Here is a 16,417-nt window from a genome sequence, read left to right on the forward strand (position 1 = left end):
GACATTGAAAAGAAAAGTTTAAAAATAAATAATAGATGCAAAATATGAAAGGGACAAGAAGTTGCGAGGTACTCGTTCTGCACTTTATTAAATGAAGTAGGTACACAGTGCAGATATATAATTGGACGTTGGAGAGAGAAGAAGGAGAGACATAAGGTGTAGTGTAGGTGCAAGAGAACAAACCTCTTGACAGTGTTGACACGCGTAGTTCATCGCCGCTCACTTCAAGCGGCACGTTCGTGACTGGGTGACGTCGGAGACAGCGGTGCGACGCTCCTTCCTCGTTTGTACTTTAATTTCCCTGAATTTTTCACGACAATTATGTACGTCGTTTGGATTATTATTGCGTCTTTAACAAGCGGAGAAAACTGCGTGGCTACCGACGGTACGCTTGTAAACGTTAACAGGTACTGCAGAGACAGAGACAGGTTAATCACGTCCGAGGAGAACGACGAGTATTTGCTCGTCGGCGCCGAGAATAATACGAATATCATGCTAGCCTGTCGCTTTTGGTAAGGATTATCCAAATATTAGAATTAATAAAATAATGTCTACAATCCGCAGATAAGCAGCTTTCTTGTTTACTCGAGTAAAACAAAAAGCTACTTCGAAACTCTTTAGATTTCTCAAATTTTCATTATTTTTTTCCCCCCTTTTTACTCCACCAGCTGGTGGATTATAGCGCCTTCAATCTTCTCGCAAGGTTATAACGCACTGCACTGTTTTCCTATCAAATTCTCATTAATTTAATCAATGGTTAATTTGTCAAGTAATATTTATGTGGGAAAAAATCAAATGACAAGGAACAATGAATTTTATAGTTACGAAATTTTGATTTAAGCTTCTGTTGATCGAATTAATTGATTATTCATTAAATTAATGAAGTTTAGTCGCCCTAAATGAAACAGCTTTCTTTAATTAACCTAATTGTGACACGATTAATTCTTGGTTAAGATGCCACCAAGAGAGTTGCAGTGCTAATGTACATTGTACATATAAGTCATATAACAAATGTAAAATACAATTATTCGAAATTTTCAATGTTTTTTTGCAGTATTTTATTGTTAGAGCAAAAAATTAAGTAGCAAAAAATTTTGATGTAATTTTTTTCTTTACAATATTTAATTGTATATATTTTTTGAGAGTGGGATTACTATATAGCATAATGCAAAGTCAACACCTTTACTTATTAATTTCCTCCGAATATAGATAGAAGCAATAAATTCGCGACTACAGTAATAAATTAGCACTCAATTACAGTATAGAGTCGAATTTTTTTCTTGGTGCAGATGCTAAATTCACAGAGGTCAAATTTTCACAGAAGCAACGAGCACGAGGAGGACCAGCCAAAAATTTGGTATTATCAAGATCGTTATCGAGAACAAGCGGAAAAGGAAGTTGAATTGGGAATGGATAATAACGTTTCATACAGTAGAATATATACAACCCCGGATCTCTCTCTGGTTGTAAAAAGCTTCACAGTCATCGACACCGGCATTTATCGATGCCACGGCAAAGAAGGTCAAGAGAAGGAAAATAAATATAATTACAGGATTGAACGTAAAGAATAAATTTGTTGCCAGAGATTTGCTCTGACAAGTATTGAGTATGAGTATCAAAATTAATATTCATTTTTATGCGCGACAGCAATTCTTAAGAATATTGGCGGCGAGTTTGTAGAAAAGGGAAACATAACTGAGTGGGAAAAGTATCGTGAAACATATTTATGGCCTGTCACTACGAGATTTGCAGTGAGTTAACGAACTCTTGATTATAAGTTACATTACGATATACTTTGTTCTGTTTTTTAATTATTTTTAAACAGAATAAAATAGATTATTACCTAATCGTTTTTTCACATTTCAATTTTTCTAAATAATGTGATCAAAGAAAAGAATCTCCCGGCAGGTCTCGAAAATGACGGATTTAGCAGAGATTCGTGAAGAAGGGGTAATCCTTCAAGTAGTGTCCGAATGGGGTCCCTGGAGCTCATGCAAACAATGTGTAGATAATCGCGGTATTAAAATCAGCAGGGGCTACTGTAGATTAAAGCGCAACATAAATTCGGCGAGTGCTGTGCATTTTATATATATTTATTATATATATTTTCATTATCAAACTTTCAATTTTAACGATGTTACATAATCTTTCTTTTATTATCCTTTTAATTATTATAATTAGTGTGTCATTTTAATATCAATTTTAGACTATGATAGAGAAAAATAATTCAATCATTATACACTTCTTTCGGGGCTCTCCGATGCTTCCTTGCAAGTAAATGCTTATAATTGCGAATCTTTAACGTAGCAATTCTTCACGTAATAGCATAGCAAATTTTTAATACGTTGTACATTTCTCAGATCTGCCCTGCTTCAAAATGAATTTCCTAGTGTCAGTCGTGTCGTGCGATATTTGCCGGAATTTATTTTAACAGAACCTTGCAAGAAATGCCCGCGCGTAAAGAAAAGGAGAAAGGGCGAAAAATTTCGCTACGTCAAACGATACGTTCTCGCCGAAGGCGCTCATCTCGCCGTAGCTTGTCCGGAGTAATTTGCCCAAAGATTTCTTTCTCGAGCGTATTTTTTTTTATAAAGTCCAATTAATCTCTCTGCGCCTAATGTATCGTATTTTGTACAATTTTTTAATACAATTAAATACAAAAATTGAAAACGAACGAGATCTGTCTTGATTATAGATCGAGCACAGCATCGCAAGTAATTTGGAAAAAGGACACGCTCACTTTGAAGAAGGGAACGATTCAGTCACTTCGTAGAAAAGATAAAGAAGCTCGAGTGATGGTAGACCCTTTCTCAACGCTCTATTTGACAGGTAACATTACATTAGATTTTATACAAGCACAATTGTAGAAATATATTCGTTTATTTATCCAAATAACCTGACAAAGAGTTTTGTGGATAATGTTTTCTACGCGTAATAAATTTTAATACTGCGCGATTTCTTGCTCGGCAGACATATCCAAAGAGGAGCATGGTAACTATACTTGTTACGTGGACAACATTAATATGATGCGCCTGAAGATCATCGTCGTGTCTAAGACTCGGCTTTTGACGCAAGGTCAGTTAAAACTTGCACAGTAAAAATTATTAGAGTATAAAATGTAATAATAAAAATAAAATGTTAATTAAAGTTTTATTGTTAAATGGTTAATTGTAAAATTATTAACATCATAAGTAAGCCAAATTTTAATGTACAAATTTGTGTATGTCGTTTTTTACAGCTTTCTTTCGGCATTTGGGCTACTTGGGTTTTACAATTTTCTTGACTTCATTCTGCTATTGCGCGGGTATAGTAATAGCCTGTCGACAAAGACACAAATTTCAGCCCTTGCCGCAAGATGATCCCTCGGAAGAGGAAGTTGAATAATCACGGTGTTAAATGTTATTCTGACATTTTATGGAAATTATTAATAATAATTACATCACGTTGTCGACCTTAGATCTTAGATTAGATCAAACTTTTGTCTTAAATTATTAATTCTCTTGTAAGTATATAATGTATTATTTTTTTCACACAATGATTTTTACGTGTTTATTAAAATTAAAAAATTTTCCAACAGGATATTCAATTATTTAAATTGTTCGCTAACATCGTTAACTGCATATTTTTATGCGCGATTATGTACTTTTAATGTCATTGTGACTGAACTCTGTGACATCCAAGCATTGTGCGACCGGTTATCGGTCGAGAACGCTTCGTGAGACCTCGTGGCTATCTCCTTCGCGTTCCCCCGATCCGAGCTTCTTCGGCAATGCTGTGACCTTAAAAAGTCGAGTGAAAGGGGGAACTGGTAGAGACAGCTACAAGGTATACGTATCTGTCTCCAGACAAGTTAAGTTTAGTTCCAAAATGGCTGTGTCCCATCATAGCTCCTGGCTCGTCTACGGTGCTCATTAACTAGGCTCTAAATCACAAAAAGACTGAACCCAGATTTAAAACGAATTAGGATGAACCTTCGAACAAGCGTCCAAGTGATCGTCGCGACTTTCTGCGTGGTCGCGATTCAGGAATGCGTCGGTGAGTTTCTATCAAGTCAAAGAACTTTCTCATTTTATCTGTATTTTTAATTTTTCGTCGTATTTACGATATCTTTTTAACAAAATGGTAACATTGAAATTATAAACGAATAAATAATATTTAACAAATAAAGTCTCTTGAGAAACCTATTTAATAGATTTTCTCTTTATAGAATTTCTTTTTTGAATATATATAATTAATGTGAAACTGCGAACGAAGAAAAATTCGAAACTTTATAAGTTTTAATTATTTCATTTTTGTTTTGTTAATAATAAATCTGGAGTATTCATGAATATTTATTTCTATACATAGAATTATACACAGAATTTTTAAGTTTTAAATAAAGATTAATTGTTATTAAAGAACAATCTATATTTGCATTATATTGTACAAATAACTATTTTATTTAATGCTTTCGTAAGAATACAAATCGCGAGAAAGGTCTGCATATCATTAATCGCTCGACGTCTATGCGGCGCGAGTGAAATGATGCTCAAGCGATAGCAGGTAAAAGTGACAGTTCCATTCGTCGCGCTATTATTACAGGCATTCTTCGAAGATGCGTAAGCTGCAGATCGAGAGGAGACCTGGGCTCGTGCAAGGATCCTTTCACTATGAATTCTACGCAAATCACGCTCGAAAAAGGCATCGACGCGGTGCCGTGCGTTTCCGGATGGTGCGGAAAAATCATCGAGAGCCAAAATTTAAACAACGGTAAGTTATTCCGCTTTCAAAAAAATTTACATTCGGCAACATAATTGCTATTGTTCTCTAAAAAAATATATTTTGCAAGTATGAAGATAATAATAAATAATATTATATTTATGTATTACATTACATTATCAGTAACATTATTCATTCAAATAATAAAAGACTTTCTAAACTGATATAACTCAATTTTTCTATTATAAGAAGCTCTTTAAAAAAAATTAATAAATTTTTTGTGTTACAGAATATGGTACCGCCACGCAAAGATTGTGCTTCCAGCGAGGCCCTGACGACAACGAGGAGAGATGCGCTTATACCGTGTGGAATTACAAGAAAGTGTACATGTGCCTCTGTTACGGGGATCTTTGTAACGGAACAATAAGAACGACCGTCGCCAGTGGTTTTTTAATAACGATAGCTGTATGCTTAACACGGTGGCTTATTTGAGGATGTATACTTCGTCGTATATGGATGGATTGAGTGATTAAACTTCCTGTGAATCGTTTATAGTAAACGCGAAAATTAGGAATCAGCACTCTGATGGACGCGTATTGTGGATGTGTAAAATAATGTGTTTACATAATGCATATCATAAAAATAATCACAAGTAAGGCTTGTTTTAGTATTACATGTATTTTCAGATATATATATTTTTTTCATTTTAGTTTTATTTTATTAATTAATTTTGTTAATTTGGAGTCAATTTGAGAAAAATGTACAAAAATCCGTTAAGTGTTAACGCAGCACTGGTGGGACAATTTATATATTATTAATTAGTAGTTTAAAATAGAAATAATCTTGAATAAATATCATTCCTGTTCCCTCCGCGAAAACACACGTTAGTTTCTAACTTATTACATTTTGTTGCAGTATACAAGTCACACAATTCTGGAATTGTAATAAAAAGATATTACATACTGCAGAATTAAGCTTATGTTCGAATTTTTGAGCCCAGTAATATCGAACGTAAATCGCTCTTAGATTGGTTGTCCTTTCCTATCTTTCCTGTGAAAGGGAGACCTAGGATTCAGACTGCCCAGAACGTGTCCATGCAGACCGTTCCGTCTCCTCTCTTCCTGATTTCGCAGTAACGCTCTTACGTGAGGATAATCGTCGAAGAAAAGCTCACCCAATCCGTAGAGATATTTAACTGCCATCATAGCTTCACGATTGGTCAATAAATATGGATCCCGTTCTGCAATTAGAATGAATCAAAATTATATTAAAAAGAAGCGATAATATACAAAAGAAGAGGACAAATTAGAATGCCATTTTATTCAAAGAATCCGTAAAAGTACAATAGAAAGAAGAGATACTTACGCTGCGATTTGTAGAAATCGGGGAGGTCGCGATGCACCTCCTGCCAGCTAAATCCAAGATCATTGACGTCAATAGGTGGCAGGAAAACGCCGACCGGCCACAGGGATTCGGCGTTTTGCGAACTCGTTATCTGCCGTAAGTGATTTTGCCGTAAATTCGTCCTATAATTATAATCTAAAAATAAACCGCAGATATAAATTTTCTCGCTGAAGATATGTCGTTCAAAAGATATTAATCGGTATTAATAATCTTATTAATACCGATTAATACTTTTTTTAATTACACTAAAATAATTGTACAAGTTCAGAGATAAAAAAAAAGTCACCGTTATCCTTAGAATGCTTCACCGCCCTTCGCCGGCCGATCGAAATGAACGAGTTCTGGGCTACCGTTCGGTCCCCTAAAAACGAATGCGACAAAATTCAAGCAGCTCGTTTAGTGCGATCTAAAGCATATCGCGCAATCGCATATAGCTAACCGTCTGTTGTAACGCTGTGTTCGTACACATCGGGAGGCGACACGAATTTCACGTGAACATTGGCGAGCGGCAGGGAACTGGCCACAGTCACCGTGAGAAGCAGCAACACCACTCTTATCTGAAATTAAAACAGCGATTTATCTTCTATAATTAACGATGTATCTTGTCATGAGAGCCGGATTGTTTACCAATTGCAAAAACGTGAGAAGAAGACGATTTAGAAATTCTAGAGCACATTTTACGATTATTCTTCGATTTCTCCCCAGTAAGAATTTTGAGCCTTTGTTAAAGAAGAACTGGAGTAAGAAGGTAAATTTGGGTCTCGGAATGTCTCAATATGTCTGTAACTGGGTTACGAAGTATATTACATGTACCCGTGAGTTCTGATTCAAAAAAATTATATATTAGTCTATTCAATGTACGGTTGCTGAAACCCAATACACTCTGAATAGCTTTTGCAGAAAGTTTTCTTGGTAAGAGCTATATCATATTGCGCACTCGGGTTTCAAGATATTACCCGCGGACGTATGCGCATATACGATACTTTCGTAGAGATTTGTCCGCAAAGAAAACTAAAATAGCCAACGGCAACAACAAAACTCCACTGCATGATTTTACACGCTTACACAGTTCTACACGGCTTTCTCTTAAATTTGAGATATAAAACCGAAATTCGAATTATTATTTAAAAATTAAATCTAACTCGTTATAAAATAATTATAAAAAAATGCAACAATAATCAATTATGATTGATTTTATAGATTTTTAATATTAATACTTTAACCGATTTTCGAATTGTGAAATTAGCAAAACACGCGACTATTTGTATTTTTTAAATTGTAAAATATTATATTATCTTTTTTTTTTGCATCACTAGGAAAAATCCGGCTCCAAATTTGTTTGAAACTTTAGGACCAGGAGTTGTGTTTACTCTTCGTGAAACGGCTAGGAGCGAGTGCTTCTATGTCACCATATACACGTGGACGGCAGATAAATCTCTTTTTTTATGAATCATGCAGAAAATGGACCGTGCAATATACGTGTCAAGGTGAGTACGTTTCTAAAAATCGTTTTATATCTACAGACGCATGTATATAGAATTCATAATTGCATAACGTAGGAAGAGAAGATTATTACATCATATTGCCCTGAATCCGAAGTTAATCTACGAGATCAATCTTCGAAATAAAACCTGTGAATGATATCGTATTAATACATAACAATGTGCGAATATCAAAGAAATGTATCAGTCGTCAGTATCATTAAAAAAATCACGACTAATTAGATTGTTATACATAAAATGATTGATTTAGAAAGTTTATATTTTATGGAACATTTTTTATGGAGTCAACGTTTCTTACCGTCAACTATTAAGGCCCATTCTACAATACGTCATATGTCGGGTCGTAAGCCGTAAGCAGTAAAAACTGACCAGTCAGAATCAAATGTTCTTCTTACATTCGACTGTGATTCGTCAATTCTTACGGTTTACGACCCAACATATTGTAGAATGACGTATTGTAGAACGGTTCTTACACGCTAATAAAATGCTTTATGTGCGACAGCATAATAAAAAAATAAAAATGGCAATAATGTTGATCCATCAATATTTCATTTGTTATTTTTTTTTATGCATCTCTTAAACATAAAAGATACTATCCTATCTATTCATGAAGAATTACATCGTTATTTTTAATCTGTGATATCTATTATTTCTCAATGTACATTTCTCATCCTTCGTCGTAAAATATCGAGAGTGCCTCTTGCCCACGTATAACAAGAAGGCTCTGTAGGAGTGCGTTTTAACTGCTCCTTCACGATTTCGTACCTATCAATTTCTAACTCATTATTCTTGCTTCTAGATTCTCTGGAGGCATCGGGAGAGTAATTTATTATAACATAAACTTGACGTAAACGTCGTAACACGTTACATCACTTCGACGACCTGCTTGCGGAACGCTGCCCTCCTCTACACACGGAGTATACAAAACAGACTTTTCCCATTAGGAATCGGAGAGCCAGCAACATTGCGCTTTGAAAGGCAATATTTTTCACGACCGCGACAGTAGTTGCATTATATCTCCGCATACCATCGGTACTCCTACACCGTCGCGAGGTATAAAGCGCGCCTACGCCTAACGTCGACAATACGCGCATGTGTGCGCGCGGGCGCCGGGCTTAGTCCACGAGGAGGCTCATACGGAGACAAACACGTACTTACTCTCGGCACGGTGCGTGTTAAAACCCACCCTTTCGCCTTCCTTTCCGCTCACCTTCACTCGGGAGTACTACATTCGGCCGCCTATTGAATTCCGACATTTGCGACCCAGCAGTGCGGAAACCTCGTGTGCATAACTAGTATTTCTGCGCTGATAGATTATCGATAGGGGGATCCGGCTACTCGCCGACAATGGAATTCGCGAAAGGCTCGAGTTTCGAAAGGAGACGTGAGACCTCTCTCGCGAGAGGGAAAACTCGCGGTTATTACGGCGACAAATTTTAGACGCGACGTTACTCAAAAGTAAACTACTTATTGCGAAGTAAAAAAAAAAAGAATCGGTTTGTCATACATACAATTATAGTATCTTAGATAATTTTATAATTTTCTTTTGATACGTATGTCGCTGTTTATGAATGTTTCATACGTTATCTGAAAGTAGTTTATAGTCTATAGATGTTTGGATCGAGAACAAAACATTTCAAACTCGAGTGGAGATAATTAATTTGCGACCTAATTTACTTTTGCACAACGTGTAGCCTCATTAGTAAGAGGATTAACACACATACACACAGCATGCGCGAATGAGAAAAAAAATATATGTATTGCTGTAAACTGAGAGCGATCCCATTCTGGTGATACATCACGATTTGATTAAGTAACAGCGGGCAATGCAATGAAGCAATTACATTGATACACGCGCACACGCGTATATACACTAGGATTTATAAGTGCGTGCATAATGCGCGTGGTTACAGTTTTCTGCCTTTCTAATGATACATTAAATCTGTAGATAAACTAATTTATCGCGTGGGACTAATTATACTCGATACGAGTTGCAATAGCGGCTCAAAAAGCGATGAAACATAAATTATATACTTCGCAATGTGACATGTTTCTTTTGTTCAAAGGAACTCTGTTGTGAAAAGCTATTAAATTTATGTTCTTTCCTTACTTTAAGAAGTAAAAATTAAAGTAAAAAAGTTGCTTAAGCCAGCATCTTTCTAAATTACAAAATAAATATATTTTTGTATTAAAGTTTATGATTCTAGATTTATAGATTACGATCACCAAATCATCTTCTTACGAGTAAAGTATTAAAGATTGCATCGAATTATTTGAAAGTCGAGAATTTTATTAATTCAAATAGCATACAACATTATAGAAAATTACTATGAAAATTAAATTATTCAAAACACTAATCGCATTTTTTTTCAAATTAGATCTTTATAAAAATTGTATCCATCATATTTCACTTCTAATAATGCTTCTCTGAAATTTCAAATTACAATATCCGATTAAAAATCAAAATACAAATTTCACATCTAAATATATCTGTTTTCTAAATATCTTGGCTTTAAAAAATTCTGTGATTTGTAAATATGTTGTAAATGTTTTGGCGCGAAGGGGACACTTTGACGTTCCCCGTGAAGTTGGCTGTCAATTAATCGAATCGTGAGATCGTTCGTCGCGTAATCTTTTTATGATGCACTCGACATCCTGGCGCTTGGACAAAGAGATTAAAATTATTTAACGTTTACAGATCAAACGCCGATGGCTGCAGCCACCGGATGAGCGATTAAGGAATTCCGCGAGAGGACGCACAGGATCGTCATTCTCTCGTCATTCCACCCACCGTCGTCATCGTCGCGCGATCGATCGTCGAGCACCGATCCCGAGGAGGATCCCGATGAGACGAGCACGGCGCACACCCGCACGCCCGGATCGAATCGTCGCCGCGGCGCCGAGAAGGTACCCTCTTAAAGCAGACTCGCGGGGACTCTGTAGGATCCAGCCGGAGATTTTCGCGAGACGCCTCGTGCGGATGCGGTAAAATAGGAACTGATCCAGGTCGTGCGGAGAACGTCGGCGGCCGCCGGCGCGTGCATGAATTTCACAGCATCCCCCTTCTCGCCACCCGCGACACACCGCATGCACGTGTGTATACCCCACCTGCGTGTGACTCGAGGCACCGCGGAGGTTCCCGAGGTAATAAGGACTCTAACTCTCGCAGGGGGATCACCACCGTCGTGGTACTTTCATCTCGCCTCGGGATCGCGCGGCTCGCGAATCGAATTAGCTTGCTTGCGAAACGGACGGTCGTCCGCGAACGCGCCGCATTTTTCGTCCCCGCGGTCACGAGTACCGCGGTCGAACCGACGGATCGAATCGGTCGGATCGATGGGGAGGAGAGAAGTGCGGGTCTGTCGATAAACCCATATAAGCGGAATGTAATCTTTCAGGAAAGGACGTTCTCAAACTTTCTAAGCGAGAAGCTACATGTGCTTGCAATTGCAGACAAAGAATTGTAACGAACGCGTAACAATATAATTTATAATTAATATAAATTAGATGAACTACACTCGCTTCTCTCCCGCCTGCAAATTACTTGGCTTATTCCCACTTCGCGTTTGAACAACATTTAAGATGACTTATGTTTATTTTCTACTAATGTACGTAGATTAACTTTAATCTCGATAACTTATTTTCGAGTTCTAAAAATCAGGAAAAGATAAAGAATAAGTTAAACTCGTGAAAATTAACTTAGATTGATAGAAATAAAATCGAATCTCAGTTTACTTAATCGATTAAATTATCAAGTAATCCTGATAACGTGAGTAAAATAATTATTCTTGTAATATATGGGAAAAAAGATCAGATTAAGATCAAAAGAAATTATATAATTAGAAATTTGGTTTTATTTCATGGTTTATTTCCGATAATTAAATTAATCGAAGTTTGGTTGAAATCAATTAAGCCCTTGCAATTGTAATTAGCGTCTTAAATAGGTTTTATACGACGCGAAACGGGAAGCGAGTTAAAGATCGCCGAAAAAAGCAAACGTTGCGTATTTCCTAAACGAATTAGAGCATGTCACGCTTATCGTGATACTATCACTGCACGTTGCATATCCGACTTCCGCGCGGATGCGACTCAATTGTAATTAACAATTGTAATTAATGACGTTAATTTATAGATGCTAATTGTTTATGTACGGGATTATATACTGTAAAACGAGGTATCAACGAGGGTATCATTTCCACCAAGTTTTTTGATGATTTATAGTTGGTTGGTTGATCTTACAGGATGATAATTCTTAATCCGATTTAATATTAAAAAATTTGATTTTAATTATAGTATTAAGATTTTAGCCAGCCAAAGAAACGATCGCAGCTTATCAAGATTGTATTTAAAATGTGATCGTGAATCTTTAACTCCTCTAACTCCTCATTTCGCTGTCGGTCGTCTTTTAAAAAGACAGTCAAGGACCGGATCGGCGGCCTCGTCCGCGTGCGTTCAAACGTTCGAATCGGGGCGCGTTTACGCCGCCATGGCGTAGATAGCCGTCGCCGGAGTTCCGGTCCGTCGCGCGCTAGTCGCGAGAGGATTTCGCGGGCGGCCGAGTTTATGGGTAATATTTCCCAAGATTCTTTGTGTGGCGTACTTGGCGTATACGGGGGACCGGCGAAAATTCAATTCATTCACCGCGTGCGGACGAGCGAGCGAGTCGCGTCGCGTCATGTCATGTCATGCCATGTTATGGTATGTTATGTCATGTGGCATGGAGTCGCGTCGTCGTCCCACGGTCGCAACGTCGGTGGAGTCCTCGTCTCCGCCGCCTCGGAACGTATCTCCTCTCGACGGGACGACCGTGCACGAGGATGGCGGGACGCGGCTCGGCGTCGCTCCCCGTCCACGACGCGTGTCCAGGGAGAGCGATGCCGCCGCGCCGCGTCTCGGCGTCACGCCGGTGGCAACGGACTGTTGACCGTCGCCAAGCCGGTCGGTCGCGTTATCACTGCACCGCTTATCGGGAGGAATGGTTGAGGGCCGCTCGTCTGATTACGATTCGCGCGGTAAAGGTATCATATATATATAGGCCTCGACCTCGCCGCTCTCGACGTGCGCGCTCCTCGAAGGGGGAAAACGAAATCTCGCGGGCGAGACGATGTCCGCTTGCCCGGTATCTGTCAGCAAGAAATGTTCTCTGTTCGCAGCTGGGCCACAGCCGTGAGGGATTATGTCGGCGCAAAGTGCGGACTCTCCAAACTGCACCGCGAATCAGGACGAGGAGGAGGAGGAGGAGGAGGAGGTGATCTTGCAAGAGTCTGAGGTACCTACATGGAAAGATAGATAATAATACCAAATAATACCATGTGGAACATTTTATTTGAATCATCACACGCAGGATCGTATCGTCTATTAGTAAACTAGCGATTTAACAGTAGTGAATAATTAATTTTGCACTGTGAGATAATTCACAAGTTGGACGTAATTCTTCTCACTTTACTTATTCGACGATTGTTTATTTACCTTTTCCGTCTCTAACCTGTTTCGATACCTGCGTTCAACACACATGTACGACTTGATTTCAGAATAATCCTGTAGATATTCTGGAGTGCTTGTCGGTTATGATCAACGACGGCACCGGGAAGGACGCGAGTCAAGTACAGCAGCTTATATTAGACGACCAGTTGCTTGGCACGATGGTGACTACGATTACGTTACCTGATGGGAGTCAAGCTTTTGTTACGAATAATCTCAGTGACATTGGTTAGTAGCCATTTGTGTGAATTTGACTCCAGAATATTATATCAATTAATACAAAAGAGAATTTCTGTTAATTTCTATTTCTAACTTTTTCTTTGAAAATACTTTGCATTTGAATGAAAATGTACAGCTGTTCGTAGCTGCTTCGTTTGTGTCATTTGTTCGTGGCATATCTATTGAATATCTAAAGTGTAAAATGAGCTTGTACATTCACAGATCCAGATTTCAAGACCCAAACGCTGCAAACGACGCTCGAAAACGGCGATACTATTTTGCTGCGAGATTTGTCGGAATTTGGCGATGGCAAGGCTCTCCAGTTGGAATTAGATCCAGCTACATTTGTACAAACTGAAGACCCTGCCACCGAAAATGTAGAAAATACGTACTCGCAAGTCGAATTTATCAACGGCACTGCGTACATGGTGGCCGGCCATGTGGACGTAGACGAGAATTTATGGGAAATTGAAGATGGAAAGCTGAAGAAAAAAGACCCCAAGATCTTAATCAACAAGTTATCCGACGCAAAAGTGAGGTACCCTTGTCCCAGAGAGGGCTGTTCGAAGGTTTACAGCACGCCTCATCATCTGAAGGTAATAAATTCTTCGAGATCAGTACGAATAAAGAAACTTGAAATAATTGAAAAATTTCATTCAAATTTTTAGTCAAACAGCATCGTTACTAAATGCGGCATTTTTAATCTTTTCTTTGTAGGTCCACGAGCGTTCACATACCGGCCAACGACCGTACAGATGTACTCATCCAAAGTGTAAGAAGAGCTTTTCAACTGGCTACAGTCTGAAAGCGCATTTACGAACGCACACGGGCGAGAAACCGTACAAATGCACGAACGGAACGTGCAACAAGAGTTTCAAGACGTCGGGCGATCTGTTGAAGCACGTGAGAACTCACACGGGAGAGCGTCCCTTCGTATGCCCGTTTAACGGTTGCGGCCGATCGTTCACCACGAGTAATATAAGAAAGGTACGGAAGTGCAAGTGGGATTTTCTCGATGTCTGAAGGGAAATGTTTAATGCCGAAATTCAGTAAAGGCTTCGTGTTTATCAGGTTCACGTAAGGACGCACACCGGCGAGCGACCGTACAAATGCACACAGCCGATGTGTGGCAAAGCGTTCGCCAGTGCGACAAACTACAAGAATCACATACGCATACATTCGGGCGAAAAGCCCTACGTTTGTTCCATAGAGAACTGCGGTAGAAGGTTTACCGAATATTCTAGTCTATATAAGCATCATCTTGTAAGCATTTTATATCAATTATTAATCAGTCTGCTATTAAAAGTACTATACAGTACCGTAGTCAAACACGTTTGTGTCAGATTGTTATCTCTAGTTTGTTTTTTGTCTTTATAGGTACATGCACCACAACGACCGTTCGAATGCACATTATGCTCCAGGAAATATCGTCAGAGTAGCACGCTGGTGATGCACAAGAGAACAGTTCATGCCTTGGTCGACAGTGACGACGGTGCCGATGCGTTTCTGCAAGATTCTCTTGAACCCTCTAGTCAGAATAAAAATAAAAAGAAAGCCGTGAAAGAAACCGTAAGTATAACCTGCTGCATGTAAAATCTAATTTATTAATTATAACGCTCCGTGCAAGTCCCGATGTGACTATGTAACTAATTGATCTTAATTAATTTTAATTTAGCATAAGCTGCTAGCGAAAGATAAGCAGATCCAAATTTCTAAAATGATCGACGACACGAACGAGAAGGAACCACAAATTTTGTTCGTAGGCGATCCTTCGCAAATCGCTGCATTACAGGTTTGCATAGAAATATATGTATATTCTTGTAATAAATTAACTCTAGATTAATTATCGGAAAAAATGATGTTTCTAAAATTCCTTTATCCGAACTTTCAAATGCAGAAGATCGACCTGGACGAAAATTTCGATGATCCCGGCATCGATACAACGTTCGAGGGATTGAACATAAAAATTGAGGACATAGAATTTGGATGGAACTAACGCAAGGGGAAAGAAACGTGACGTACGTGGATGGACTCTGTATGCGTGAGAAAAGTCTTAAGCATTGAACGTTAATAATTTTGTTAATATTTATTTATGGGTGTACTTTTAATATCAGAGCGAAATCAAACAAGGAAATGAAAATTAAAAAGTAGTGTCAAACGATGTTTGACGGCGGAAGCGGCGCGATAACAGCTGCGAGTTGAGACTTAAGTTTTTTGCCAGTTTCATAAATTTATCGGATAGAAATATATAATAGCGCATAAATAATTTTTATGCCTGTTCCATAGAAAACTGTGGTAGAAGGTTTACCGGATATTCTAGTCTATGTAAATATTATCTTAAGTTATAAACTTTTTTCTTCAAAATTCATCTCCGCATCTCAAGATCCTGTTTAGTACATCTTAGCATATCTATCGCATCAGACATTTAATCTGTCGCGCCAATCACTTTACGTCAATGACCATGTCATTGAAACTGTCGTACATCAATCATCGGTCTCATTATTACAAAAAAAAAGATTGATGCGCTATTATAAATTTCTATCTGATGAATTTTTGAAACTGATAAAAAACTTAAGTCTCAACTCGCAGCTGTTATCGCGTCGCTCACGCAGAGATCTTAAGAAGATGAGAAGAACTTCCCATTTTCGCGTCGAAATGATTTCAGTGAAATTATTTGATTATTGGTTCATATTCCGAACATAAGATAAGATTTACAAAAATGCAAAAAAAAGAGATCCATATTTACACAATCTGATTATGTTCTTGAACTAAAGGCAGTGCCTTACATGAAAGTGCGAATGCGAAAAAAATATATGTGCTATATTATATTTTGTCCATCTATAGTTATCGAGCGTGTATGTAATATATTTTTTGTAATAATTTAAATCTTTTTTTTATCCAAAATGACTAGCTGAGTTACTTATGTTTTTTTCTAATAATTCTTTTTTATTATTTGCTTAAAATAATCAAAATATATTGACTCAGCTTTATTATAACATTTTATATTTAGTTTTATATTAGAAGAGCAGCTCTATCTTTCTCGAAAAGCTATAGTCTCATTAACAATTGTAATTGTAAATTATATCGTGTAGTTTTATTTCATGTTAAAATTG

At 37.9% G+C, this 16,417-nt stretch overlaps 3 protein-coding genes across 4 annotated transcripts; 2 read left to right on the forward strand and 1 right to left on the reverse strand.

The window, feature by feature from the left end:
- Positions 1 to 200: 200 nt before the first annotated feature.
- On the forward strand, positions 201 to 5,668 carry LOC105453464. The gene is made up of 10 exons (XM_011695451.1): positions 201 to 512; positions 1,325 to 1,560; positions 1,648 to 1,751; positions 1,909 to 2,067; positions 2,207 to 2,274; positions 2,361 to 2,546; positions 2,696 to 2,829; positions 2,971 to 3,075; positions 4,582 to 4,749; positions 4,988 to 5,668. The coding sequence occupies exons 1-10, from the start codon at positions 322 to 324 to the stop codon at positions 5,188 to 5,190; spliced, it is 1,554 nt and encodes a 517-aa protein (XP_011693753.1). The 5' UTR covers positions 201 to 321; the 3' UTR covers positions 5,191 to 5,668.
- LOC105453463 lies at positions 5,407 to 10,477 on the reverse strand. Its single transcript, XM_011695450.1, has 5 exons — positions 10,396 to 10,477; positions 6,542 to 6,659; positions 6,389 to 6,463; positions 6,064 to 6,237; positions 5,407 to 5,938 (listed from the first exon to the last, which is right to left on the reverse strand). The coding sequence occupies exons 1-5, from the start codon at positions 10,402 to 10,404 to the stop codon at positions 5,721 to 5,723; spliced, it is 594 nt and encodes a 197-aa protein (XP_011693752.1). The 5' UTR covers positions 10,405 to 10,477; the 3' UTR covers positions 5,407 to 5,720.
- Positions 10,423 to 16,235, forward strand: LOC105453462 (zinc finger protein 76-like). Of its 2 annotated transcripts, none has more exons than XM_011695449.1 (9): positions 10,423 to 10,511; positions 12,758 to 12,873; positions 13,136 to 13,313; positions 13,527 to 13,900; positions 14,022 to 14,291; positions 14,376 to 14,567; positions 14,682 to 14,873; positions 14,980 to 15,096; positions 15,202 to 16,235. In XM_011695449.1, exons 2-9 carry the CDS (start codon positions 12,781 to 12,783, stop codon positions 15,298 to 15,300), a joined length of 1,515 nt encoding a protein of 504 aa, XP_011693751.1. In that variant the 5' UTR covers positions 10,423 to 10,511; positions 12,758 to 12,780; the 3' UTR covers positions 15,301 to 16,235. The 2 variants fall into 2 exon arrangements, with proteins under 2 accessions (XP_011693751.1, XP_011693750.1); XM_011695448.1 differs by lacking the exon at positions 10,423 to 10,511 and adding an exon at positions 12,103 to 12,171.
- Positions 16,236 to 16,417: the final 182 nt, after the last annotated feature.

The sequence above is a fragment of the Wasmannia auropunctata genome, unplaced genomic scaffold, assembly GCF_000956235.1.
Source record: "Wasmannia auropunctata unplaced genomic scaffold, wasmannia.A_1.0 LD335999.1, whole genome shotgun sequence".
Lineage (NCBI taxonomy): Eukaryota > Metazoa > Arthropoda > Insecta > Hymenoptera > Formicidae > Wasmannia > Wasmannia auropunctata.